This window comes from Phasianus colchicus, chromosome 6 (assembly GCF_987193195.1).
Source record: "Phasianus colchicus chromosome 6, bPhaCol1.hap1.1, whole genome shotgun sequence".
NCBI classification, from domain to species: Eukaryota; Metazoa; Chordata; class Aves; order Galliformes; family Phasianidae; genus Phasianus; species Phasianus colchicus.
The window spans coordinates 20,511,814-20,539,313 of NC_143441.1; the positions used below are offsets into that span (position 1 = coordinate 20,511,814).

Sequence of the window (27,500 nt, forward strand, 5' to 3'; positions counted from 1 at the left end):
CCCTGGATGCAAACAGTATCATTCTCCTGAATTTAGACGGAGCATTTAGGCACACTTGGCACTGGCACCTCCAGCACAATATTCTGAAGGCTTCAGGACTCTTTGTTCAGAAAACAGAGGAACTAAACACATACCAGACTGCACCAGCTGAAGGCTTGCTCCATACATAACGCCTATCTAATGTCAGCGAGCGGAGAGTGTTCATGAATGAACACGTCTACTGGTTTTCACAAAAGGGACTGCAAATAAAACACCTATTTTCTTATCCTTGCATACTCATGGCCTTGCTCTGCCAAGTATTTTAAATGTCAGCTCCTCAGAATTATCTCAGAGCAGTATGACCAATCCCCAAACTATGTGCATCAGTGGGAATAGCAGTGGTTCCACCGTACATCCAGACTTACTCTTATACCGCAAATAAAAGCCTGTGGGTTTAGAATTGCTTTTTAAACAAAACATTTGCTTTAAAAGATAAGAGAATGGCTATTGCAGTGCTAAAACCTGAAGACAAAATTACTACATATAATGTTTTTAAATATATCACTCATTTATATTTCTTTAAGCAGAAAAAAAAAATTGGCTGTAGTTGCAATCAGTCTTAATTCATTCTTTATTGCTGCTCTGGTTCTGTGTTATTTGAGCTGGTTTAACTGTTAAAAGCGTTTCAAATGTTCGCATGGTCTGCATTAGGTTACAGAATAAAAGTAAGTACAGCCCACCAAATGTAACTTTCTGAAATGTAAACCACATGAATTTGACTTCTTTGCGGTACAATTTTAATTGGGTTCAGAGGTCTTTCGGTCTTACCTGTCTATCTGCTCTCTGATGGCCCAACTTGATAAAGCTAATACAAAGAATCTGCAAATACGTTCCAAACTGATTACTCTCAGTTACAATACATGGCTTTATTCTTGACAGTAACGACCCTTTAGTCTAGTTTATTTTGAGGCTACAAGCCTGAACCCTGGAGCCACCACTGAACTGGGAGTGGAAGTGTCACAACTTCTAGTAAAAGATCACGTCCCCTTGAAACACTGCAAAACTAGAGGACTGGAGGGGATGAGCATCTAAGAACAACCTTAAGTGCTCTGGTATCTTAAAAAACTTGCAGGAGCATGTGCACATGCACACAAATGCCTTATGCTGTCTCATCAAATGTCAGACAAAAAAATGTATCCAGGACATAATACAGGACACAGAAGGAACTGCAAACAGAATCTACAACAAAACCTGAAATCTTCCAAGACTGATCTTCACCTGATTTCAGATTATTGGGTTTGGTTGGTTGGGTTTTTTGTTGTTGTTTGTTTGTTTTTTTTACATAGGGTTGCCTTAATGACAATGAATTCTCATTTACTCAACAACTATGCCTTTCTGGAGTGAAGTGACATTACTATTGCTTCCCATCCAGAAAACTACAATATATCTTAGCAACAGTAAGGAAGGCACTGTACAACGGGACTTTATGTTCTTGCACTGTGACCCAACTTGTAAACAAAAACCTATCCCAACTTGTGGGAGCAGCTTTGCTAAAATTCAGCATTAAGCAGACAGCTTAGAAGAACTGCAGGGAGAAAAGGAGAAGCAAAAAAGCCCCTTTGCTTGCCTAGCTTGCTTTCTTGGTTTTGGAATGCACAGCGTGATTCTGAAAAAGTAGCATGAAAAGGATACACAGTTCTCATAATTCCTTGAAGAAAATGTCACAGAAAGGACCAAAGTAGACCCAGTAATACAATATAGCCCAATACTGAAAATTACTTAACTGAAACTTTTACTTCAATTCATAAGTTTCAGTCAAGAAAGTAAATCATTAACAAGTAAAAACATTACTAGCCGTCACTACTACAGACAAATTGAATTGTCTTATCCCCACTGAAACACACATACACACACACAAAAAAAACCTTACAAACCAATGTAATAAACTTTATCAAGTTAATATTTTTCATGCTAATGCCCCAAAACTGTTGCTGCGTTTGTTATTTTTCTATAGTTCCATTACAAAGCACTCTTCTTTATTGGTGAAACTGTTCTCTCCAGTTATTTCTACTACCAAACACACGAGCACTAACAAATGAGGTCCCTTAATTAGTTCCAGGTTTTTCCAATATACAGTGATGGCCATACAGTTTTCAACTCTCTGTACATCATACAAATAACAAGTCAGGGCCTGTAAACATGGCAGGGGTGTCTCCATTTTTCTGTTCATATAATGAACAAGCAGAAGGAGCAAGAAGGAAACGTACACTCACTAGTAAGTTTTTATTGTCAACATAGTTTTTTTGGCTTGGAATCATTTACATTGTCATCAAGGGCACATCTTAATAGCTTCCCAACTTGGTCATAAGGAACACTGAATATTCCAAGGATGTTTCTTCCAAATCAAAAATTTACTTTTTTCCTTTGAAGTTAAAATTTTTATTTTATTTTATTTTATTGCTCCCAACATGTTTTATTTTGTATAACAATTTTTTGCTTCTCTCTACATTCATGAATTCTGCTTAGGTTCAGTATATCTTCTAACATCTGCTTTATAGGAGTTAAGGGCCCACAACCCTTGATGTTACATTAACACACAGCAGAAACACCCACACCCCTAGGTTGTATTTAGAAGAAGACCAGACTGGAAGGGACCCCAGCTTTCCCCACAGAGAAATATATTTTCACTTGATGGCTTCTGGAATGAACTTTGCTAATTGTGTTTTATATAGATTTAGAATAAATCCTTTGAGTCACAACTTTCTTGTTGGAACAACAGAACTATATAGAAGCCAGGGGAAAATTTGGAAGCAAGAATGGATTCTTCCCTGTTGTGGAGCCCAGAATCCCTATCTTTCTCCACATCAAATTAGTATGGCATAAAGGGAACTCAGTGAATGCATTCTTCCAGTTTTTTTCATTAATTCACATTAAAAATATTATTCAGATTAATATTTTACTTCCCACAGGTCACAAACAACTCAAAGGCGTTCTAGGTCTCCTTTCTCTGTGGGCCTGGAATGGACTGCAGGGAAAAAAGAAATTAAACGAGGCTAAAGAGGAAATTGTAAAGAAGTAAAGTTTTCCACAAGACCCTTCTTTTTGTTGGATGCAACAACCAGCTCTGATTCCACATGTACAAATCATGTATCTTCAGTACAGACTTAGTTTAATACCTGTGCCATGCAACCTCCAGCAAATGGAACCACTTGAAATAAGCAAAAATTGAGTGAATAAGCAAAATGTGAGAGAAATAATAGGAAATCGGCTCAAAATTGGTCTTATTTATCAGTTCCAGCTTATTTCTTCAAATCAGTAACTCATCCAGAGTCAGCCATCCATCGCAGCCTGCTGATTTTAATTGAGTTTCTTGTTTGACTGAATACTTGAAGACTATTGATAATTTTTGTCACTTTGTGCCACCCCAAGAAGTTGCATCAACAACTTGCAGTGATAATGAATTAATGAAGTCCAGCTCATCTAAAAAGAGCATCCTTCATGAACAGTCAGCTGCTCATGTCTCCAGGTGCAGCTGTCAGCCAGCAGTAGTGCAAAAACATTTAGTGAGAACACAAGCATTGCCCATGAGCATGTCAGGGAAGCTTTCCCCGCACAGCTCTGTCCAGGTGTTCCATGACAGCACCATTCAGACCTGTTCACCCCTCTTCCTATGCAATACACGAACAACCTTACAGCATGTTACAGGACATGGACATATGGTATGAGAAACCACCTGTCAGAAGATAGAGATAGATATTCTCCTCCTTCCTGGTTGCATTCCTTTAATACCAGAGGCATCAGAGACATCACCTTGCACCTGAAGTGCAGTGGAATGGCAGCTTTCTAGACACTAGAGACAGAAGTCTAAGATGTGAAAGCAGCATCTGGCATATGAGGACTGATACACAGAGAGAAACTTCACTCAGTATGTTGTATAAATGCCCAGATATGAAAGTGGACGCTCATAACAGCATAAGTTCCAAGGCCAGCCAACACAGAAACCCAAATCTTTATTCTTTAAGAAACTTCTCATGATGCTATTTGTGTTATTTTTAAGTCACCTTAATTTTAAAAGAAATGGAATCATTTTATCCTCGCCTGGAAAATTAGCCATTTCTGGGAATAATAAAAAATATATATATTTAAAGACATCCAGCCGCTAAGTAAAAATATTTAACACCAGCAAAGGCAAGAAGTAGTACAGATTTCTAAACAACCACCAAATGGCCTTCCTGGAAAATGGTGAATTCCTCAATATATACAACAATTTAAAAATAACAGCTTGGACTTGAGCCTATGCCTGGCATCTTTAGGGAGTGATATCTTTGACTCTTAGATGTAAATAAACACTCTCTACCTTCCCAGGAGCTGAACAAATGGTTCAGAACAACAGCTCTACTGAGAAGTCAGGATGGACATATCCAACATATCCAACCAGCTCCAGAAAACTTCAAGTTTTTTGAAGAAAATTTACAAAGCCTGAAAGTTAGCATTTGCATAAAAGAAATTATAAGATTAGAAACATTAGGGAAAAAAAAAAAAAGTATTTAGAACCATTTCGTGCTGTGCTTTTTCTTTTTTTTTTTTTGGAATCTCATAAAAGAAAAAAAAAGACGAGGACACAGTGAAAAAAAATGAGCAAGGAAAGGGAGAAAAGAAACAACATGCACAATCTTTTTCTTATACCTGTGATATGTACACACTGTGCTTCAATTTGTAGTTGAAGCCATGAATGTTTCTCTGTGTCCTAATGTTTACAGCACTGGTCAGCCTAGATGCTACAGTTAATGAATTAGATAAAAGTGCCATAAATATAAATCAGAATTCCCCAGGAAGTATATACAATTCTATAAAGACTGTCAAATAAGCTAGAGATTTGGATTCTGATCATTTGAGGACTGTCCACTAAAAACATTTATTACCTTGCCAAGTTTTTATGGACCCTATCAGAACAGCTGTGATTCACTTCACTTACAGCAGAGGAAGCTGGTAATAGCTCAAAGATTGCCCCCTTCACTTCATAAACCAATTAGGACCTGGATCCTACAACTGGACTAACACAACTCCCTCTTTTTTACTGGCAAAATTCCATTTCATTTATATGAGCTCAGAATAAAGGTCTCTGTTGGCAGAATACAGATGCTCATAACAGTAAATGTTTCTAAAGCACGTTCTCTAATTTATTTCCTATTCCAAGGAACACTTTTCCAGCACTCAAAGTGAACACTTCTCAGTCTACCTGCTGGTTCTACCTAATCACCACTTCCTTGCTGATCTGGGCAGACTTCGCTGCAAACTATTACAAAACATTGCTCAAAATACATACCATACCATTGATTTCTAAACTCAACTCATCAATTAATAGAGGTCTACTTTCACAGATAGCAAAATCATCTAACACGCATAGTCTACAATTTCTGTGTTTGTCCACAACCACTTGCCATTGCTTTTCAGCCAACTCCCAGCTTCAAACAGAAAAAAAAATAAATCATTAACACTGTTTTTCACTAACTGTTTTACATCCCTTTGAAAGAATACAAAAAAATACACAGACAAGACAAAGCATTTAAAATTGAGGTTTCTGTTTACCACATCGATACCAATTTTGTACATAAAGTGCTTCACTTTTTAATCACTCACAATCATTTTGCCCTCACCGAACATTTAAGCTCTTTGCTGAAGTGATGTGGCATGATGGAGCATCTCTAAAGCAGCTTTTTTCTCTGGAACTTGAACATTATTCTCTTAATATAAAGAAAATAAAACCTTACACCTAACAAAGTCTGTATTGTTTTAGTTAGTGTTTTATTGCAGCTTAGTTACCTGTCAAACATGCTGACATTCGGATAAAACACACACTAGAACCACGCATCAGGGAAGATTAAGTGCAAACTTCTGATGAAGAACAGAGCTATGTGATTTGGCTGTGCAGAACTCTAATGATCATTTCTGGTCTAGGAAAGCTTGATCTGTTGCATCAAACCCACTGCAACCCTGAGATCCTCTTCTATCCCAAAATGATTTTACATCTGTTTCAGTTCAAAGAGTCATATAAATCAGAATATCTGACTATAAATTTTGAGGACACCTTTAAAGAAGATTTATACACTGTGTGTAATATATATATACACTGGAGGTATGTACATAAGACATACTAACCACTAAAACTAAGCGATCAATGCTATATTCTCTGTGTATCATATTTAAGTCCTATCTATGAAGTCCTATCTTGAGGGCTGGAGTTCCTCCCCAGTGAAGAATGACTGAGGGACCTGGGCATGTTTAGCTTGGAGTGGAGAAGTAGAGATCTCATTGCTGCTTTCTAGTACTTGAAGGGAGCTTATAATTAAGGGTGGAAGTGCCTTTTCACACAGGCTGATAGTGATAGATCAAGGTGTAATGGCTTCAAACTGAAAGAGGGAAGGTTTAGGTTAGATGTTAGGAAAAAATTCCTTACAGAGGGCAGTGAGGCACTGGCACAGCTGCCCAGAAAGCTGTGGATGCCCTATCCCTGGAGATGCTCAAGGCCAGGTTGGATGGGGCCCTGGGCAGCCTGAGCTGGTGGGTGGCAGCCCTGCTCATAGCAGAAAGTTGGAACTGGGTGATTTTTAAGGTCCCTTTCAACCTAAGCCATTCTATAATTTACTCTGATACAAGAGTCAATCTGTGTCTGTGAAAACTACTTATTTCTGTTCAGTCACAATTATGCAATCACCTATTCTGACTTTGCTCTCCTGTGGTTCTTGGGTTGGACAAATTTTCAAGATCCATTCCTTAGAAAACAAATAATATAGAAATTCTTTATAATGTGGCATCACTACCTGTCTGAAACAACCATCAGGAGAGAGAGAGAGATGTCTACTTCCTCTTCACAGCAAAAGATGATAATACAAAGCATCAGTGGACAGGAAGTCACACAATATCTTTGGCACAGTTTTTATTGTTGTTATGAACAAGTAATATTTCTAATCAGCTTAGGACTTTTGTTAAATAGAAAGCACAGGGCATGCCATACCTCATGCATTAATAAATTTAACCAGCATGTATAACTAGCATGTAATTCTCAGGATAAGAGTTGACTTCAAAAGTCAAATAAGAAGCACACTAAACTGCCTCCATTCCTGGCTGACAGGCTATTTATCACATAGCTAATGATCTTCCTTTCAGTCCCCTGAAAGTCATCTTGATATATGTCAGTACTTCCAACTTCTCCCCAGTCCTTACAGCAAGAAACAGTTTTTGGGAGGGTATAGGAGAATGTGCTTTGGGATATAGGAAAAGTCATTAACAATCACCCCTTTATGCTGTGTCTGAAACACTGGTGCTGTGTTGTTTTTTTTTTTTCCTCCTGACTCAGCAGTGTCAGGAGAGATTGAGTCAGCAGCTCCTGAACATGCTGATGTAAACAACAGAGGAGGCTGAGAAGCAAACAGAACTTCCCAATGTCACACACAGACCAGCATTGCTAAGCATGCAGGTAAACATGTGACCCTGGGCAGCAGTTAGCCAAAAGGGAAGAAACAGCTCAACGGAATCTATCTACCAGGCGTTTTCTCTCACATCGCTGTTGACTAGCCATCAGCTAGGAGACAATTTGTTTCTGCAAATGGCTCACTTGTAAAAGCTTCCTAGGAAACGTACCCTGGAGTTCACAGTTTTCTGGCTGTTGTACACATATAGCATGATAGGATTCTATGGTAAGGTTGGCTGAGGCCAGTGTTGTAGTAAAAAGAACTATAAAAAAAAATCTATTGGCATAAGCAAACAAAATTTAAAAAAATGCAGAAGCGTTTAAGTGGGGAATATAGCTCCAACCTCCAGTACGAAGACAAAAATAATACATTCTTGGACAGAATGACACTGTTAGATGCTTTCTTTTCCCACTTCTTCCTTTTCCTCCCCTTCCACTGATCTGCTGGCTGTTCTTACAACTTTCACAACCAAGGCTACAGAATAAACTTGATCAAATAGTCAAGAGAACATTTAATACTTCATCTCTCCCATTTTCTTCTCATCTCACAACACACTACGGTTTCTCCATATACATGAATTGGAACAGAGGCATTTATCTGAGGCTTTCTGGGATTATATACTGGAACCATAGAGAGATGTATGGCAGTGTGAGAGAGGAAAGGAACAAGAAGGAAATGCATAGGTGTTAAAATCCGTGCTGCACATGGGAACTAAAAGGCTGCCCTCCTATTGGTACCATATTCTTCAGTACATAAAGGAACCAAAGGCATCTCCGAAGTTCCTCCTGCTGCCTTCTCCTACCTGCTTGCATTTCATCAAATGTGGTTGCAATTTTTTCCTTCTTATGCTGTGCCAAAAGACCATCTTATCTTCATTAAAATGCTCTGCACCACTTTGAAAACAGATAATCTGCATCACATGGTTAATGCTCTATGTCCACTTTGGAGTCTGAGTTCACTGAAGCTGGACTCACATCTCCCTCTGCCTTAAGTACAGTGTTAACAACTTTCTGGATCTGTGACAACCATGAATCCTCCTGCGTTTCCTTTTAGCTATAGAGCTGTACCAATGTGTTTCAAGTTGGAACAATCACTAGTTATGTCTGCTACTAACTTGAAAAACAGCAGCAGTTTTCTTTTCTCCAGTGAAGTGGAACTGTTAGGCTGCAACAGCCTAGAAAGCCCTCACAGGTTTACAAGACACCTTGCCTAGCAAAAAGTATGCTCAAATAAAACAATTAGAGTGCTGCACTGGCTAATTTGTCTAACCATAGTTTTCAGATCCATTGCTGAATGCTTTGTCACTGAAAATAATGAATTTGCTTTTTTTAAAGAGAGACAAACATAGCTATCGTACACACCAATTTAGAGTCCTGTATCTTGAGCTGATTCAGTTTATCTGCCTTTCTATACCTTTGACAAATGCATGTCTGATATCATTTTTACTCTCCTTCCTCCATATGCCTTACTGCTTTTTCTCCACATATCTTATCTCCAAATGATGTGCTATTAATCAGCCAGAGACACCCTTCACTGCTAAGTGTTCCTCAACTGATTTTTCATCAGCACAAGTAGTTACTAGTTGCAGCATTCCTCCCACATGCTAAAAACTTGGTGGTAGGAGGAGGAGGGGTGGCCAGGAGGTTGCCTCGCCATGTAAATGCTATCTGAGACCTTTATGCCTATCCACCAGTTTGCTGCAACAATAACATTGCTGCTTGCTCTCCATAAGGTATATGGTGAAAGTGGGACTGCACCCTGTCTTATTTTTTAAGTTATTACTCTTCATGCTCTTCCCTTTCTCTGATTAATCTGGCTGGATGCCTGTTCAGTAGTAGATAAAGCTTAATACCTGAAACAATGTGTGTATATGCGCTGTGCCAGTAAGGCTTGCCCAGCAGCACTCATTCTGTCATGTTTTCCCATGCCTTGTGTCAATATTTCATTTTATAGGCAATCCCTCAGAGGCAGAGTAGAAGACAGGAAAAGGAGAGGTATGGAGAGAAACAGAGGGAGGAGAAAGGAAGGGAAAATGACATCCCTCAGGAACTTCAGCTGCTGCAAACTCACCCAACTCCTCCCCCATGAAGCAAGTTGTATGGGGGCACAGGTGGGTTCCATTCTCTGTTACTGGAGCACAGCCTATGAGCAAGGTCTCAATGAAGACTTTCATTGCTGTTCCTTGTTTTCATTGGAGTAAGGCCATCACAAACATTTGCAGGTGGCTTGGCCGTAGTCTGACACTAAAATATTTGTGGTTGTGATAAAAATCAGAATATTGCTACAAGATGGTTCTATATAACCTTTAGGGCTTGATCCTGCTCTTACAGAACTCAGTGCTCCAGTTGCTCTCTGCTGTTTTTATTGCTCATTAAAAAGGCCATTCCCTGGCACAATTCTCCATGGTAAAGACTCATCTACCCTTTGGGGCAACTTCAGATGTCTTAAAAAGGAGGGAGAGCCCAACCCAAAACCACTTACTTGAGCACCTCAGAATTTAGGCTCGTTAAAAAAAGGAAAAAAAAGACCAAACTAAAACCACCGAACTTTGCAGAACTCATAAACATTTTCAGAATCCATCTGGATTTATCTTTAATTGCCTAATACTGGAACCACTGTCAAGCCCATATTCCCCACAATGATTCTTGGATATAATTTTTAGCACATTTAGAAGGATAAGATGAAGATAAATGGAAATGACAAGATATGTTCTTTGAATAAATATAGCAGACACCACAGGGAAAAGACTGAAGGAAAAGAAGGCAAACAGGGATGCTCAACAGTTTGGCAAGTAGATGAAATCCAAAATGCAGCAATTATCTCCCAGGACACACCATGAAAAAAAAAAAAAAAGCCTCCTAGGAAGAGGGAATAATGGGAAAGGGAGTGTGCTGGAGGTCATACCATAAGTCTCATTCACACACCAGCTCACACAGAGACTAAACACTGACAACTGCCTCCTAATAGAGCAGCTTTAGACTCAGAGTTTGGAAACATTTGTGGGAATCAGTCACATGGAGAATTAAGATATGTCATGACAAAAGTTTCCCAAACAAGACACTCACCAGTGACTAGGAAACAGACCTTTTTATCCTCAATCCTCCAACTCTGGAGATTCTAATCACCATGGCCCTGAAACAATGCAATCTGAAAACCTGACTGGCAGAGTCTTGCAAAACCACATGCAGTTTTTTTCCTCATTATATAGAAACAACTGTTTGGAAGCCAAACAAAGTCTCATATAAAACACCTCATTACTGAGTATTAAAAATTGGTTGGGTTTTATTCTTGTTTTTGTTTTTAATTAAGATCATTATTACCACTAGACCTATTAATTCACAATTAGAACAACAGCTTTATCAACCTTAACCCAGATAATGGAATTAGCTGTTTTTCTTTCTAAAACTGGAAAATAAACTGTTCCTTACTGCTCCCCCTTCTGTCAGCCCATCTTCAAACAAAGCGGGACATGTGTAAGATAAAAACTTATGGTTTCACAAGTGAAACCATTGCAGTGAACACAGTGTTTTGTTGATACATAACACGTATGAAGGCACAACTATCAAATATTTTTACCACACCCGTACTAACTGATTTCTGTATTAATAACCAAATCCTGAAACAATAGGAAAAAGGGAAGTAAAGGAGCCTTGCCAAGAGTACTGGCAAGCTGGAACTGTGGATGGGATTGTTGTTGTTCGTGTAACACTTCTGGAGCAGTCAGTGCACAGCCATCCCTGCCACCAGGGCACTGAGAAATGAAAAGCCTGAAGTCTATATTCTGCGCCAGCCACAAAGAATCTTGAAAGAAAACTAAAGAATAACTGGACTTTGAGATTTCAATGCCAGGATTTCACTTGTCACTCTTACTCCAAAGAAACAGCAAGTTGCTCATCAATTATTTAGACAATGACTGGGGACGGAGACTGCTTTTGCACTTATCATATAATGGATGTGACCAAGTTACAAATGACAGTTAATGAATCTAGACCGCTGCTTCATTCTCAGTCCACTGATTTATCTTCGTATCCACATGTTTTCATGCATAAAAAAGTCTAAATTTGTAGAATTGTGTGGAAAAAAAAAACCCATACCCTCAAACTGGGCAGTTTCTGTATAATTAAAAGTGAGTTATCATGATTTATGAAGACCTTATGTCTGCTGGAAGTAGACATTCAAGCCAATACTGTGAGCATCCATACTGTCAATCTGAGGGTATAAATTCAGATCCATAGTTACAAACTGCTCAGAGGTCTTTGTGCCAAACTCTGTTTATCTTAATGAACTTGGTTTTTTTTTTCCTGGTAGGCCTCTTTATATACACCAAGTACCTACACCCAGAACTCCTGCTGAAAAAAGTGGAATGATCAGCCTCAGAAATTCTGCATCTGCCTGCCCAGAACAGTTACAGGAACAGGAACTTTGACTATAAGCAGATTTATTTTTTTTTTAAGAGGAGAAAGTAGGACTTTCCTACAAGTACAGCACTCTGCCCCTGCTGAACCAAAGTGACGGGTCTGTAGTAGATGTCGTGTTATGGCTGTTTTCCCACAGGAATGTATATTAAAGTGATTCTTGCTGTATGCTGGCAGGATCAAGTGCAAAACCAATAGGACAACAACTTGTACTGCATGCAAATGCTGGATCCAGAAAAATGGAGAAATGAAAAAAAGGTAACAGACTTACCCAATCTGTCGATTTGTGGAAGGTGCTTGTGTAATGACAGAACTGGACTGCGGAGATGGCATGGCTTGTTGAATCACAACACTGGTGTCGTGGTTCGGCATCCTTGTATTTGTCAGCTGGTGAGATCCAGGTCCTGCCATTGCTCCTCCAACTGCGTTATGCATGGAGATATTCTGTGAAAGGAAGGAAAAGGGGAGAATGCAGACAAAAATGTATATTTTTTGTGAGTCCTATCAGGCAACAACTAGAAATCTGGAAGCATCAACAGTATGAAAAGTTATTGACTCCTAGGAAATCCCAAATCAATACATCTTTTTGTAATAAACAACTATAAAGAAATGAAAAATAACTACTTTTGCTGGGCAGTATAAATGGAAAAATACCTGCAAGTTGACTAATCACTGTTCTGTGATTTTGACTTATGTTTTATAATGGGGACATTTAACACACATTCTTTTGACTGAATGTGATATATGTTTTGTTTGAAAATGACTTCTGTGGTGAGTGCATGGCACTTTGATTTACTGTGTGGGTTGTTTACTGTGTACTAGGTCTGCTTAGACTGACAAGCAGATCAAGCTTTATAGTCCTGAAGTAACAAGCAGTATGTGGTATATCATGAAACAGCCATTTCTAATAGCCTACATATATTTTGTAGAGCAATAATATTCCAAAGGTCTAGAATAATAGCACCGTATTTTCACATGTGTAACCTTTGCTTCAGGTAGCTTGGAGCTGTTCAAAAGTTCTTAGGAAAACAAATCACAGATTATTCATATCTACAAAGTGAATAAGCCACAGGAGAACAGGATGATACGAAGGAAGGAACACTGGAATGAAACTTGTCTTTTATTATCCCTACATACACAATACACACTGTTGCTAAACCGCAGGGTTTGACTTGGCCTGCATTTAAAAACAAACAAAAATCTCAAGCCAGAGATAACCCACAGTGTATGCATATGAAAAATACAGCAATATTAATGGCTTTTTTTTTTCTATCAGGTATCAACACTTGGATTTTTAGCAGCAAGAAAAAAGAAACTTTCCATTGCCACCTAATGCAAGGCTGAGGATAAGGAAAAAAGAAAACCAGCACATCTCTACACTCACACTCTGCCACCAGCCTCCAGGCTCACTTCCTGACCACTGCAATAATCAGGATTGCAAAAGAATGTTAAATTTCATTCAGAATTCCAATTTAAGACACAATGTGTTTCAGAAACACGCAAAACACAAGATAGTGATAGAAAAAGCTGGTGAAAAATGAAACTCAAATCTCTGCTCAAATGTGGGGGACAAGCAAGATAAACAATATATTGAATTCCATAGCTAAACAAAAGATTGGATTTTGAACCAAAATAAGAGCAAGCCTTTTAAATGACATTCTTCATGGAAAAGGAGACAATAAATAAAGGGTCTACACATGGAAGTCCATAGCTGTCATCCTCCTATCTCCCAATTCATTTTTCCATAAATAGATAGGCTGATTTATTGATGGATTGACTGTTTGATTTTAAATAAAAAAGCAGAGGGACTGCCTACAGCCACACAGCCAGATTACTCACCCATCTGAGATCTTGTTTAGTAAATAATTTACACAATATGAATCAGGTCCAACAGGAGAATAGCCAGTATTCACTTTGGAGCCTGGATTGCAAGAGGAATTCAGACCAAGGACTTCAACTACAGTTTTTCATAGCCCAGTAATATATTATGACCATCAGGTAGTAATAGAGAATAAACTACGATATATTGAATCTTTTCCAAAATAAGTTCCCCTTGACCTAGCACATTCCTATAAAAATATCTCTTCTGCAGTGGATTTGTGTTTACTGATGGGGGGAAATGGGAAGAAAAAAAAAAAAAAAAAAAGCCAAAACAAAATAAATCACAGCCACATCTACTTCAGATCTACTGGCAGAATTTAAAGATTTAATTTCACATTCCGAGTTCCTAGATTCAGTGTTCCCATTTTCTTTTCCTTATTTTTACCTGTTTCACCTATGATTTCAGAGCTCTCAAGAGTGTAAGTGGTTTGAGTTACAAAGGTATGAAAACTTTCGATAGCACATAAGACATTATAATTGCTGGCTTACAAGCATATACTTGTTATGCTACCTCAAAATTTTAGCCAATTCCAGTACACTATTTCTTCAGCAAGTAGGCTGAACTTGGGAAGAAAAAGCAAAGCCAAAGCTTGTCAGTGCATTCGCATGTTCATTCTTCTTAGTAATGCAAGTGCTGTTGTTGGGTAGGAACTATACTTAGTATATACAGAGTTGCCAAAAGAAAGCCTAAGATTTCCTAACAAAATGTCAAACTCCGCATGACTCTTGCATTCACAGGAGAGGGATTTGGCAAACTCAGAACAATTTACATTGGTGAGATGCTTGTAAAGTCGCAGAGAAGTTCAAGCAAGTTTGTATCTAAATGACAAGGCCTATACTCTGAAAGATGGCAGGAAGATTATGCACAGCAGCTCTTACCCTAAGTTTGTCTGATTTGGTCACATGGATCGCAACATACAGAATGACACTATGTCACTAGCACACCAAACCATTGCACACGTGATGCAGATGACCTTCAAAATTCTTGAAACTGTCTTCTGTATCACATGAGTTCTGAGAGGATATGGACGCTGTAGTCTAGACATGACTTTTGGCACTTATAAAAGAAGGTAAAATTCAGCAGTATTTACTGAAACAGAGACCTTTACATTAGTTAAACAGTTATTTGAGTAGGCTGCTTCTACTTTTAAGGAGTTCTACATACTCTTCCACCAGATATCCACGAATAACTTATCACTTCACTGCCCTTTTCATTCTCTTCCAACTCTTGAGATGATGGTTAAGATGAGTTCCTACAAGGTGGGGAGCTCCCATCACACCAGTGAGGAGGAGCTGTCAACAGGAGTCATGACACAGAGCTTTCCTCCTGCTTTTCACACTCCTGAGGCCTGTGCATACTCAGAGAGAATATCACATTTGGAGTTTTCTCAAAGGCCTTCACAACCATCCTAGAAGAGGTCATATGGGCTTACTACTATTATTCATTTTATTACAAGTGGCCTGAAGTGTTCGTGTAGGGAATGGGCCACTAATGACAGGAGCTGGGAATTTATTTCCTCTAGGACTAAGTTTCATACCACACCAAAGTTCCCAGCCACTCCTGCTGTAGCAGAAACTAGGATTATGACACTAAAGAACTTTTATAGAAATGCTCCTTTTGCCAGCGTGCCTATGCTATACTCTCCAGCAGTATTTAACATTCAAAGTTAAAATAAATAATGTGAAGAAAAAAAAAATGCATCCACAAACTGCTTAGATGTATTCATTCTCAACCTTTCCAACTGCAAGAGGAAAAGGAATAGATCATCACCAGCTTAACTTCTCACCACTTTGAGAATATTTCTCCTTTTAGCTTCAATTAAGAGAACATTTAAGCATTTTTCTCCCATATGCAAACATTTAACTTTGGATAGGCAGTGCTTTTTTTTTTTTTTTTTTTTTTTAAAGGATAAAAACTTCTTAAAGTCATGGTTCCATGTGCTCATGGAGAGAATTACACATCACTCTGCAAGAACACACGCCCTGTTGGCAAGCGCAGCAGAGAAATGATGGCTGTGTAGACACTGGCAAAATAAACCCCATGGCTCTGGGCAGTCACCATTTCTACTGAACCCCATCTCTTCCAGAGAAACATCCATCCATTTTACATCATCTCCCATAATCACACATCCCCATCTCCTGAAGGCACAGGATTAACAAAATGAATCAACCCGTTACTATCCATTGGAATATTCTGAGTGTCAGACTGTTTGTTGTGCTTTTAAACTATCAGAACTAGTTTCTGAAGCTACCTTATATTCTCCTATGATTCTTTCTTAATGAAGTTTAATGAAAGTTATAAATACCACTTTGATACAAACTGATAAGTCATTCAGGTTTGTTCTAAGAGTTCTCAGATCAATAGATCCGTGACTAAAACTAATAATACATAAAGCCCACTTTCCAGACTATTATAAAAATTCTTAAGTCAGAAGGTATTTGCTGCAGAAAAAAAAAAGAGAAATAATCCAATTGATCTAAATACAGACAAAAGCATCTTTTTTGCACTTTTTCTGAAAAAAATCATTTACCCCTGCTTTCCCAAACAGCAACTTTAAATATTATTCAAATAATTCAAGAGAAATAGAATCAAATTTATGACCTAGTAATAAAGAAAATAATAGGCTGAATATGGGAAATCATAAACAGACTCTTGTCAAAATTAATGATCCTTTATGAATTCTATCCTGTCAAAAGAGAAAGATCATCCCAAAGCAAACGTTACTAGATCTTCCCAGAAACAGCACCAAATAATTTTCTCATTATTCAAATCAGTATGAATGGAAAACATCCTCACACCAGTTCATCTCAACTATTTCACTATTTCATTTGCTACTAACATACAGTGTCCCAACCACCCTAACTATAAAACTGAGCACATTGTCCACATAACACCAATAAACACAGCAGAGGATTTGGGAGAGGAAAAAAAAAAAAAAACAAGGGAAAAAAAAATCCGGTTATTAAAGCAGTTAAAGTATTATAGAGAGGGGAAAAAAAATTATTACAAAGACGTAAATTTAAAAAAAGAAGGATCATTGTGCAAGAGATGAGTGAGAGGAAGCTTGCTGGAGAATGAAATGCAATACTTGTTCTTTTTTTAAACTGTAACATCTGTATGGCTTGAATGAGAAAAAGCACTAAGGCAGGGAAAGGACACAGAAAAGAACTATTGGAAAATGCTGTGTAATAGCACAGGGACAAAGCACTAGGAAGATCTTATCGCAGACTGCTAAAATCCATTTAACTTTCGCACTTAGCGAGAGGCATGAAGTCAGTGAATGAGGGTGACACATGCCAAAGGATCTACTTCTCAAAACACTTCAAAGGCAGGCAAATAATCACGCAGCAGCTACCTGATAGAAATGACACATTTAAAAAAACCAACCAACCAAACACAAATAAAACAGGCATAACATATGCAGAAGAATTCTTCCTCGCCCCCAGGTCTCTTTTGGCTGCTGCTTCCCCCCACGCTGAACACAGCTCGCTGTCCCCTCGGCGCAGGGACACTGAGGGCAGGAGCACAGAGAATAACCCCGAGCACTGCTCAGTCAAATGTTATCAGGCTGATCTCCTTAGGGGTAAAAAAAAATTAAAGAAAAATTAAACTCTTTACTCAAAAATGACAAGTAATGACAGGCAGATGGGGGAAAAAGGGAAACATTGCTCTCCCTGAAATCATGAAGCTTTGAATCTGTACTTATCAGTCTCTGCCGCTGGATTCCAATTTTTTGGATCAGAGACCTCTGTCAACCCTCTGAATTTCTCACAGACCACTCCGTACTCTTATCATAAATTGTGTAATTAAGGCAAGATGACTCCACAGAGCAGCTGCAGATGACTTACCACAGCTTTGCGACCACCAGCAGTTCACAGGCCAGAGTTTAAACGCTGCCCACATACTGCTTTAGAGCACCGTGGCTAGAATTTCCTGACAACAAAGATAACATTTCTAAAAGCATCTATGGACTCAGGCAGCCCAAGTCCTTTTTTAAAAATGGTCTTTGGTATTTTGAAGCTTTAGTGGATAATTTTGTAAAATTTTATCCTAAATATCTACACTCAAAAATGCAGGGAAACTTTCTTTTTTCTTTTAAGTTAATATGAGTTATTCTCTAATGTAGACATGATGGTTGCTACTAAGGAGGCACATAAAAAAAAAAAAAAAAAATCACCTTTGTAAGCAACCATTTCATTCTTTTTATTCTATTTTCTTGTAATAGCTGTTATGGTATCAGCAAGACATTCTGAGATACACTAAGTGATTCAAATGCTATCTCAGCCCATTAATCCCCAGCAAACTACGCAGTACTGCTGAAAAGCATGGCAAAAGATGCAGAACAGGCTGTGAAGTGCTAAGCCAAGCCATCTCAAGTCTGCGGCAGTCACCACCATGCCTTGAAGTCCACAGGGCCCATGTAGGCACTACAAATCCCCTTCAGACCATTGCCTCACAAGTGACAGCCCTGCACAAAGTCACGGCAATGCAGCCTTTCCACTTTGCTTCTGCCCCTCAGTACCTGAAGTGCACAGTCACCTCCTCTGCTCTCTTCCTTCCACCTTCTGAGGAAAATGCATATGAACTTCTTGCAGGGTCTTATTAAGCCTCCCTGCTTATCCAGCACTTTGACTGCCAGTTTAAACAAACGCTCTGAGTCCTCTGATATTATGAACGAAATGCAGGGGATCTAGAATTTTTGGTCTTTTATCTTAATTTTTGTGACATGATCTAATTACAGACATTCAGTGGTGCCCTCTAATTACCAGAAGAAATGAATACTGAAAGATGACCCTTGTCTTCCAGGATTCCCTCCCCTCTTCCCCCACTATCCTCCTCATGCCCTCTTCATCATGACTGTTTCAGGCTGCGTTTTTGACACACCAGGCCTTCTTTACACACACAGCAAGCAATATGTGGTGCGTACCAGATGTATCCATGATAAACCATTCAGAGGAAAGAAAAAAAAATGCGATATAAAGGAAATGCAATGAACATATTTTAAGGGAGAAGGAAATTTTGGAAGACTGGTGTCACCAGAGTTTGAAAGAAAATAGTTTCTCTGTGGGAAAAGATGACATCAGATTGCATGCTTATGTCTTGAAGTTTCCTACAAATATCTTGCATTTTCCTCAGGGTTGCTCGTTTCAGATACAATTACTTGCTCAAGATAGCAATTTAAGCATTATAGCACAAAGAGCTTCTTCTGTTCAAATAAACGTCAGTAACACTAAGTGTCTATAGCCTCATTTGGGTCACTTGGGGCGTTTTGCACTGCTACCAATACATCCCATCCTGCTAACTGGAAGGCTGCAAAATAGGTGAATCACAACTGTCTGCTTAGCCCTATATAGTTTCTGTCATACTTTATGCAAAAGCCATAAACTATTTTGTTTCTTCCAAGTTGCCTATTGTGACTTTTATAAACAGGAACTTGGCAGCATGTCAATGGTGCAAACTGATTTCCTTTTCTAAATACAATTTAAAAAAACAAATAAACAAAGTTATGCCTGCTAATGAAACATTATATGCCATGCTGGAGCTAGTTTTTCTCAAATGTACTCTCTAGAGCAGATGGAACACCAATAAACACAAAACAGCAAACCTTTTCATAAAGAGTATGTTTAGAAGAAAACATGTTCTTCACAGAACTTAGTCTTAGGAAAAACCGGCTTATATCTGTAATGTTATCTTGGGGACCCAATTACGGTCCCATTAAATTGCTGTAAACAAGTGAGCTTGCCATAAATTCAAATGTAGAAGGACTAGTAAGAAACTTTGAAAGTAAGAGAGATTTGCTAGTACACTTACTAGGTGCAATTCCTAGAGGCCTCAACTGAAATTAATAAATTCCTTATTGTGTGGAAATCTGTATAGGCATATTGGTGGGCTATACTTGCACACAAGCCTTAGAGTCCGGAGAAAGAGCAAAGAAAGAGAAATGAGGAAAAAGCAATATGTGTAGCCAAAACTCAGGAGTCAATGGAAGGGTTCTTTCTCCCAGTCAAATCTTTTATTCACTACTTTACACAGTTTTTCTATATCTAATACTTGACCATGGATTCAGAAAAGAAGGAAATTGTTTTGGTGGTGGTGGTGCTTTGTGGTTTGTTTGTTTTTAAGGAAAAACAGAAGTCAGTAATAGTATTATAAGCTCAACTCAGATTTATCATTTAATTTTTGTAAATTGGAGACAATGTACATATAAAATAGGTACTCAAAGAACTTTCTCAAAGTAGGTGCATGTCAAGTTTTGAAGGAGAGGCAATTAGACACCCAAAAGCAGCTGCCAGATTTGGAGGCCAGTCAGAGGGTAGTTGAAACCTGGCTTTCCTTTCTTTATTGTAAGGAGTTTTGTTTTTATCCATCATGAAACAGAAAGCTGAGGGGGAGGGCGGCAATCCTCCAGCAACTGCTTTAAACAAGCCTTTGATAACACTAACTGAATGCACTAGGCTTTTCAACATTATGCAAACCATTTATAATCTGTTAATAGCAAATTCCCAGAGACAGCACTTTGGCATTTAAATTTGTTATATTTTATTTAAAGCTTCTTTGAAATTCTCATCATTGATTTCACTTGCATAAGTTATTGGCATCATGCATGAGTTACAGCAGTGGCTGCTTGACTGCATTCAATAACTGGAACATTTTTTTAGACAGAGCACTTGGTAAAGGAGAGCAAGGTTGGTAGCAACAGAACAGCCAGTGATTTTCCATTCAGGCAGTTTCAAGCAGAAAACCAGCAGGCTTAACTTTCCTGCTAAGAAGTCAAGTGGAAGTGCTGCTACCTTGGTAATAAAAGACACCTCCAAAATATTCTTTTAACTCACATCCACTGCAACAGTTATGTTGGACCTGGCTGGCTAGTTCTACACAGAGACTAACACAAACTACCAGGAAAGGCCCAGGAGTCAAGGTCATTGGTGGTATCAAAAAACATCCAGACAGAGCATCTGCTTCATAAAATGTGTCATAGGTCCTACCAGTGGTTTGGGTTGGCAAGTGAACTGGTAGGAAGCAAATAGTTTTGATCAGTGCAAATTATACAAGAAACACCAAAGCATCAAGCCAAGTTAACCAAGTTAATGTATCAAACCTTCTGGGAGGTAATGACAAAGGCAGTCATGCATTCTGTGGCATCCACAACTGTTTCAATCAACTTTAGGCTGACATTTCAGGAGAAGAGAACCAGTGCAGTCTAGATCTTGGTGTGAAAGAATTTAGAGAACTAGGCTCATTACTTGGAAGCAGCTCAGACAGTTACCTTCTGTAGCTGCAGACAGATATGATAAACAACCAACAAGAGCAGAGGAGCAAGAAACCAACAAGGGTCCTGGAAACAGCAGGGTTTACTGTCCACAAAGGTATGCAACTTTGGTCTGAAAGTTACAGCTTCCAGGGATTGCTGAAAGAGGAGTTACAGCAAGTAAACTTGGTGACCAAGGTGGTATGAAGCTGGAAATCTTCTCAGGACAAGAGAAAGAGATCAGAATGCGACTCTTTGGGCTCCAGAGGTGCTCTGCAGGTCAAGTACACTGGGAACCACAGAGCCATCTTTCTCATTCTACAAGAATTTCTGCATAACATGACTGCACGTTCAAATTACTTCATATTCCTCTGCCTTACATCTAAAACTAGATGAGTATCTTCACCTAGAGAGTACTTGGAAGTGACAAGCGAATAGTTTTTAGAGACCACATAGTATACCTAGAAAGGCAAAATAATAGAGCAGCTGCAGAATGGAAGGGATTTTGAGGGGGAAAGAAACAAGTACACACAGCTCCACAGAAATTCAGAGTAGAATGCATTTGAATTCCAGCATCACAGAAATGATAAGATCATAACCCAGACATCAATACCTAAGCAAAACAGCAAAATTAAACAGTTATTTGGTGATTAGAAACGGGAAAACAGAGAATGACATGTAAAAAAATGTTGCATGCTTAAATCCAGATAGCATTGCAAGATCTATTCCACAGAGGAGAGATCATCTGCAGGAAATTGTATCCAGTTTAAGTAATTCTGGTTCTATATCCAAATCCGGGCACTAAAAATCACAAGTCCTCTAGACTAGAAAAATCTTACTGAGATGACATGGTGGTGGTAGTGGAGGGGTTGAATTCTCAAAGTAGGACACATTTTGCTCAGCTTCTCTTCTGACTAGAGTAAACAGAGAGAACAACAAACAAGCAGCACTATATTTGATAATGCTACCAGACAACCATCCAGTTGTACACGCTTCCAGTCACGTTAATTAAATGCAGTGTGGAGCCATCCTGGGGAAATTACGTAAGTTCCTTCAGAATATCACACACTTCTGAAATGCTTTGGTGAGGCTTCATTCTACCTGAGGAGCCAGAATGCTCATCTTCCTTTCCTTTCCTAAGTAATTGGCCCACTTGTAATGATGTAATCCAGCTGGACAGACAGCATTGTGCAAGGAGGCAAAACTTAATTTAAACAATGGAAAGCAGGAATTTCAGCTGAGCCATGAAAGAAACGGGGCAAGAATTCATCCTTGAATGCAAGAGCAACTAGAGCACACACAGAGAAACATTATTTTTCTTAAATGCTTTTCTCCACACAGCAGCTTTTGCCTATAAAGAGAACGTCAGTGGTATGTCTGCAACTGAAGCTACTCAAGAGCTGAAAGTTGAGGGACAGAGGGAATAAGTAGCATCAAAACCCCATTCTTATAAGTGGCTAGGTAAGAGTGTGCTGGCATTAAAGAACATCTTACCCTAGAACACAGTAACAAGCCTACTCATTGTAAACCCACTTAACCAAAGTAAGATTAGAAGTTATCACTACACAGGGCACAAAGCATAACTGCTGTGGAGTCCAGGAATTGCTGCTGGATCTTTCTTCATCATCTGAAGACCACAGAAAGGACTATAGTCTGGAAATCCATTTAGTTCCATTGTCTGAGCATAAGGAAGTAGGTTTTCTAGTAAGATAGTACTCTGAAGGTGATACTGTGCATGTTTTGGACTCTCTATCAGCTCTCTAGGAAAATTGCTGTAGTACAAAGCCTCATCACAGACAGTATTTTAAAAACTTAACCTGAAGATTGCATCTAAATATAATAGCCTTCAGCATTCCCAGCAATAAGCATACAGGAAAAGGTAATACAACCCCTATGTGATACTGCAAAAGTCATTTCCCAAATATCTTACAGCTGAATGCTGAAATTCTTCTCAAATACTTGGCACAAATTATCAGATTCAAGATCAAAAGCTTAAAAGCCAATTCTATCTGTGACTCAGCACAAGGTCTCCTCTAAAAGAGGGCACCAATTCATGTCTCTGACATGCAGTTGTGAAAGAGTTTGCAAAGCTGAAACCTGTGAGGTTGTATTACTTGAGTTGGCCCAGAATTCTACCTAGTGTCATGCTTTCAAAAAATACCAACAAAAAAGTAAATGAGTTTATCCGTATTTAAGAATTATGTCTCATACAATAAGCCCAGAAACTCTTTCACCCTCTCAGTAAGATTTATTAAGTATTGTCAGCGATGCATAAGTTAATCATTCAAAGAAAACCTATTCATTACAGAGAGAAATAAAAGAGATGTAAACTCAAAGTTCAAAGTTAAAAAAATGAATAAAAAATGGTGTGATAGTAGAGAATATTGTTCTTCTAGAATATTTGCTTTAAGGCAGAAATATGATAGTCTGAATTCTAACAAGATATTATTAGAATCTGTGATGCAGGGAGTCCAAAACGATTATTCTTCCTTCAAAAAGGACAGACAACGCACTACTCTACAATACTTGGTATGTTTCTTCTTGCAGTAAACATTACTAATGCTCCTAGAGAGGGGCTGACCTTGCCAACCAATTACATTATGCTAATTTGTCTGTTACTATAACTCCTACAGAGGCATTCACAGCTCAAAGCAGGACAGAGATTTATATTGTCTCATCCAAGCTGCAGACTACAAACATTAATCTCTCCTTCCAGTTACAACTCTACATGGCAATATCTACATGCAGCACTGTACATTCAAAGCAACAGTTCCCACCAGCTTTATTCAACTTAAAAGACCAGTCATGGCCGTATCTTGCTCTTTTAATAACTGTCACTCTATCTAAGAAAGCATATGCTTGGTAACAGCTGTTTTCCTATGAAAACATATGGTTTCTCATATGCTTTTGAAAACACCATAGGAATGGATTTGCTTGCTAGACACTAGTGCCATGTCACTACATCAAGCAACAAAATCATTGAAAGGAACTGCAATATGTTTTCTAAGTTATACCCATGTATTACAAAAATAAGTATTGTTTCAAAGCAACAAAAAGATCATCAGTTGAAAACATTCAATGTACAAATAATGCTCATAATTTAGGAGTTCTGTGCACTACGGTATTATTTAAAGATGGAATCAGAACAGTGATCTACAGGCAGGCAGCAAATACCATACTTGACACAAGTACTTTATAGTCCGTATTGCATCACAAGAAAGACTCATGAGATCTGGCTCTTTTAACTGCTGGCAAGATCAGAAGTTTTCCCAACATATTTCGATTGTGACTTGATAAACATTATTGAAAACAATTGTGTCACAGCAATTTAATAAACTACTGTCCATCAAGTAAACCATGGTAATTGACCCTTACATGTTTTTCTCCCTATGTATTGATGGTTTAAGGAAACACATTCTCCTTGATATTTATGGCAAGCTAAGACTATTTGCAGTACCAGTTGCACTTCAAAGAAGAAAAAAAAGAAGCTAACTTTTTGGGCTACTTTATCCCAGATGTGTGCAGTCTTGGGCCAGACTAAACTGAAAGCTATATTTTAATAAATAAAAGTTGCACTTGTGGTTTTAAACCTCATTTCAACAATAACTATATAGAAACTTACATGCAAAAAGAAAAAATTGAAAGTGTTAAAAAAATTACAGTGAAGTTGCAGCTCAACAGGAGAGCAGAAAAGCCTCCAAACATATCTTCCAAGAAGTTCTTACAGAAATTTCCTTCTGGCCCCCAAAATAACCTCAGTAAGATGACTGCAGAAAAAGAAAGAAAAATAATTTCTTTCAACTCAGTTTATGTTCTAAGATCCACATCATCATGAAAATCACCCAAACTGTTCTCTAAGAGCTCCTGAACATACTAGTATCTTTAGATAGTATTAGAATGCCTCTCATATAACTTGAAAAACTTTACACCTGTATCTTTATGGCAGTAAAATACAAGGTAAGCACAAAAAAGCCCCCACCACACTCAAGTGTTACTGTTTTATCATTAACAGTAATTGGACATATATAGAAGTGCACAGAAATCTGTATTACTGACTATACAATTTCCAATAGCTCACAATGCACTACAGTTTGTCTTTAATGCCCTCCCCATATTCTGATAAGTACTTTTAAGAAGGTGCTTAAGCACATGGTGTGCAGAGGTCAAGAAAGTCAACGAAGAGCAAGAACTAGTGAAACTACATGGTCAGACTGAAGTATGGCCCTCAGACATCTGGGCCCCTTCCCCCTATTGGTTATAATTCCCTCTGCATGGTCCACATGCAGCAGTGTTTGCTTGTTGGGCCCATATGTCGCTCTATTTAGCATTATCATAATGGCAGATACACAATAAGCCCACACTTTGGTTCTTCATCTTCCTTCTAAAAGAAGACAACAACCAAAGACTTCCCAGGTTGCCTGGGTGTAAGGGACATAAGAAAAGAAGTTGATTCCTTGTGCAACTGTTCCTACCAGAGGAGGATTTAGTGCAAAGCAACAAACCTAAAAAGCCCTTAGGACTGTGTACAGAAATGATCTAAGCCAAGGGAGGGCATGAAAAGATAGCCACAGAGAAGTTTCACAGTTAGAGAACCTATGCTTGTGAGCATAGGTAGAGACCACAAGAAAATTATGAAACCACTGAAAATACCAACTTCTTAATGCACACAAAGTGCTCAGTGCTCTCCAATTCCAGAAGATAACTGAGAGCATCTTTTATCTAAGATCCCTTTTTCAAGCTCATATGAGCAGTAAGGTCAGAAAGCAAAGTCTGCATCATGGAGTCAAACCATTCATATATGTCACAAGTCATATCTGCAATCTGTGAGAAGAGGATTCAACACAGAAGTACCATGGAATCAGATTTCCTTCTTCTGTACATGAAACATCCAGAAAGAAAGGAAACAAAAAATAATAATAAAAACTATTTTTTTTTTAATAACTTGTAGCCTGCCATTCAGGATTTCCATATCCCGCTAATAACAACAGTAAACTAACCATTCCTGTTTGACTTAAACTTGTTATCCACACTCTAGGTTGTCATTAGGAAATAAAAGGAGGATTAGTTGATTTATAAATGTACATCTCATCTTCCCCAACATATTGACTAGTTTTGTGTGGTAATAGGTATTTTTGTAAGGCATAGTAATGTGAGAAAACTTAAGTGCGTACACAAAAGTTAACATTCAGGGCATAACAGAAAAAATTAATGTATATATAAAAAAATATTGTTCACCTACATTTCTTTTCTGAACCAGAACATTAGATCTTCCATCAAAGCATTTAATTTTCTGGTAATGACCAACATGTGATATATTTCTGATGCCCACAAAATTTAATTTTCTACTCATTTTCCAGATGATGAACAAAGGGAAACTGCCCTTGCTGCATAATTAACATAGCTTATACTCCTACCACAAGAGCATACTACCACAAGTAGTATGGATATATGCACAAAGGCTATATCCATGCTACTCTTATGAAAAAGTCTCATCTGTGACCTTTCTATGGATGCAGGGATGAATCACACTACGTAGACTCTACCAGGTTCAGCAAAATTCACTCCATGCTAAAAGTGACTTAGCACTGATTACATTACATACATATACCTTCTGTATTAAACCACATCTTTAAAATACATAGTAAAAGGAGAGTATAGTGTGAAAGCAATTTGCTGCTGAGGCTTTGCAATCAGTTCAATGAGTCCACATGAGAAAAACGTGATCCCTTCATGAAGTTTTTAAAATTCTGTATTACAAGTAAAACTTTAAATTATCTCTGAATTAACTGTAAGTGGTGGAAGCCTCTCTGCTTGATAGCAGAGAAAGGGAGCATTTAAAATCAGTGGAGTATTACATTGCTTTATGCAGCAAAAGGGGATGAGGGTGTCTAGCTAAATTTGCTCATTGAAATCGAAGAGATGGGGATCTGATCCAAACAGTATCTGTACAGCAGCACTTCAAGTTCCTTAGTTTCTAGGCTCTTTTACACTGTATCAATAGTCTTTAAATGCATCAACTTCAGAACAAGCAGAGATTCTTTAATTTTTTTTTTGAACAAAACAAAACAAAACATGCTGCAGTATTAGGTAATTTAATCTTGTTGGCAATGTAATAGTTATGGTATAATCCCCTGCATATAAAAGTAATTGCCATAATCATAACCTACATTCAATTATTTTTCTACAGTGCAGCTGTGGCAGTTTCCCACTCCCAACCTGCCATCCTATCACTGAGGAGACAAAAAGGGGCAGAAAGCAGAGCTCACAAAACCCTGCTACAGTCCATCCCTCTCCCTTTCCTAATAGCAAGTGACTCCCCATCCCAGTTAATAAAGAGCTCCTTGTCCTTCCATTATGGAGTGTAATCTTTAAAAGATTACATTCTCATTTGGGAACGAGCCAAGAGCCAGTGGGAAATTCTCTAGTAAATTGGATAGGGAGACAACAATATGAAGGGCAGCTGGATGAGAGCACATTTTTTTCAGGGCATTCCTGTTCCTCTG

At 38.3% G+C, this 27,500-nt stretch overlaps 1 protein-coding gene across 4 annotated transcripts in view; it reads right to left on the bottom strand.

The window, feature by feature from the left end:
• Positions 1 to 27,500, bottom strand: part of CREB5 (cAMP responsive element binding protein 5) — a 241,362-nt gene that overhangs the window by 151,057 nt on the left and 62,805 nt on the right. For all 4 annotated transcript variants that reach the window (XM_031590159.2, XM_090142630.1, XM_090142631.1 and 1 more), the window contains one exon: positions 12,138 to 12,310. In XM_031590159.2, coding sequence (XP_031446019.1) covers positions 12,138 to 12,310 — 173 coding nt within the window. The remainder of the gene's footprint in view (positions 1 to 12,137; positions 12,311 to 27,500) is intronic.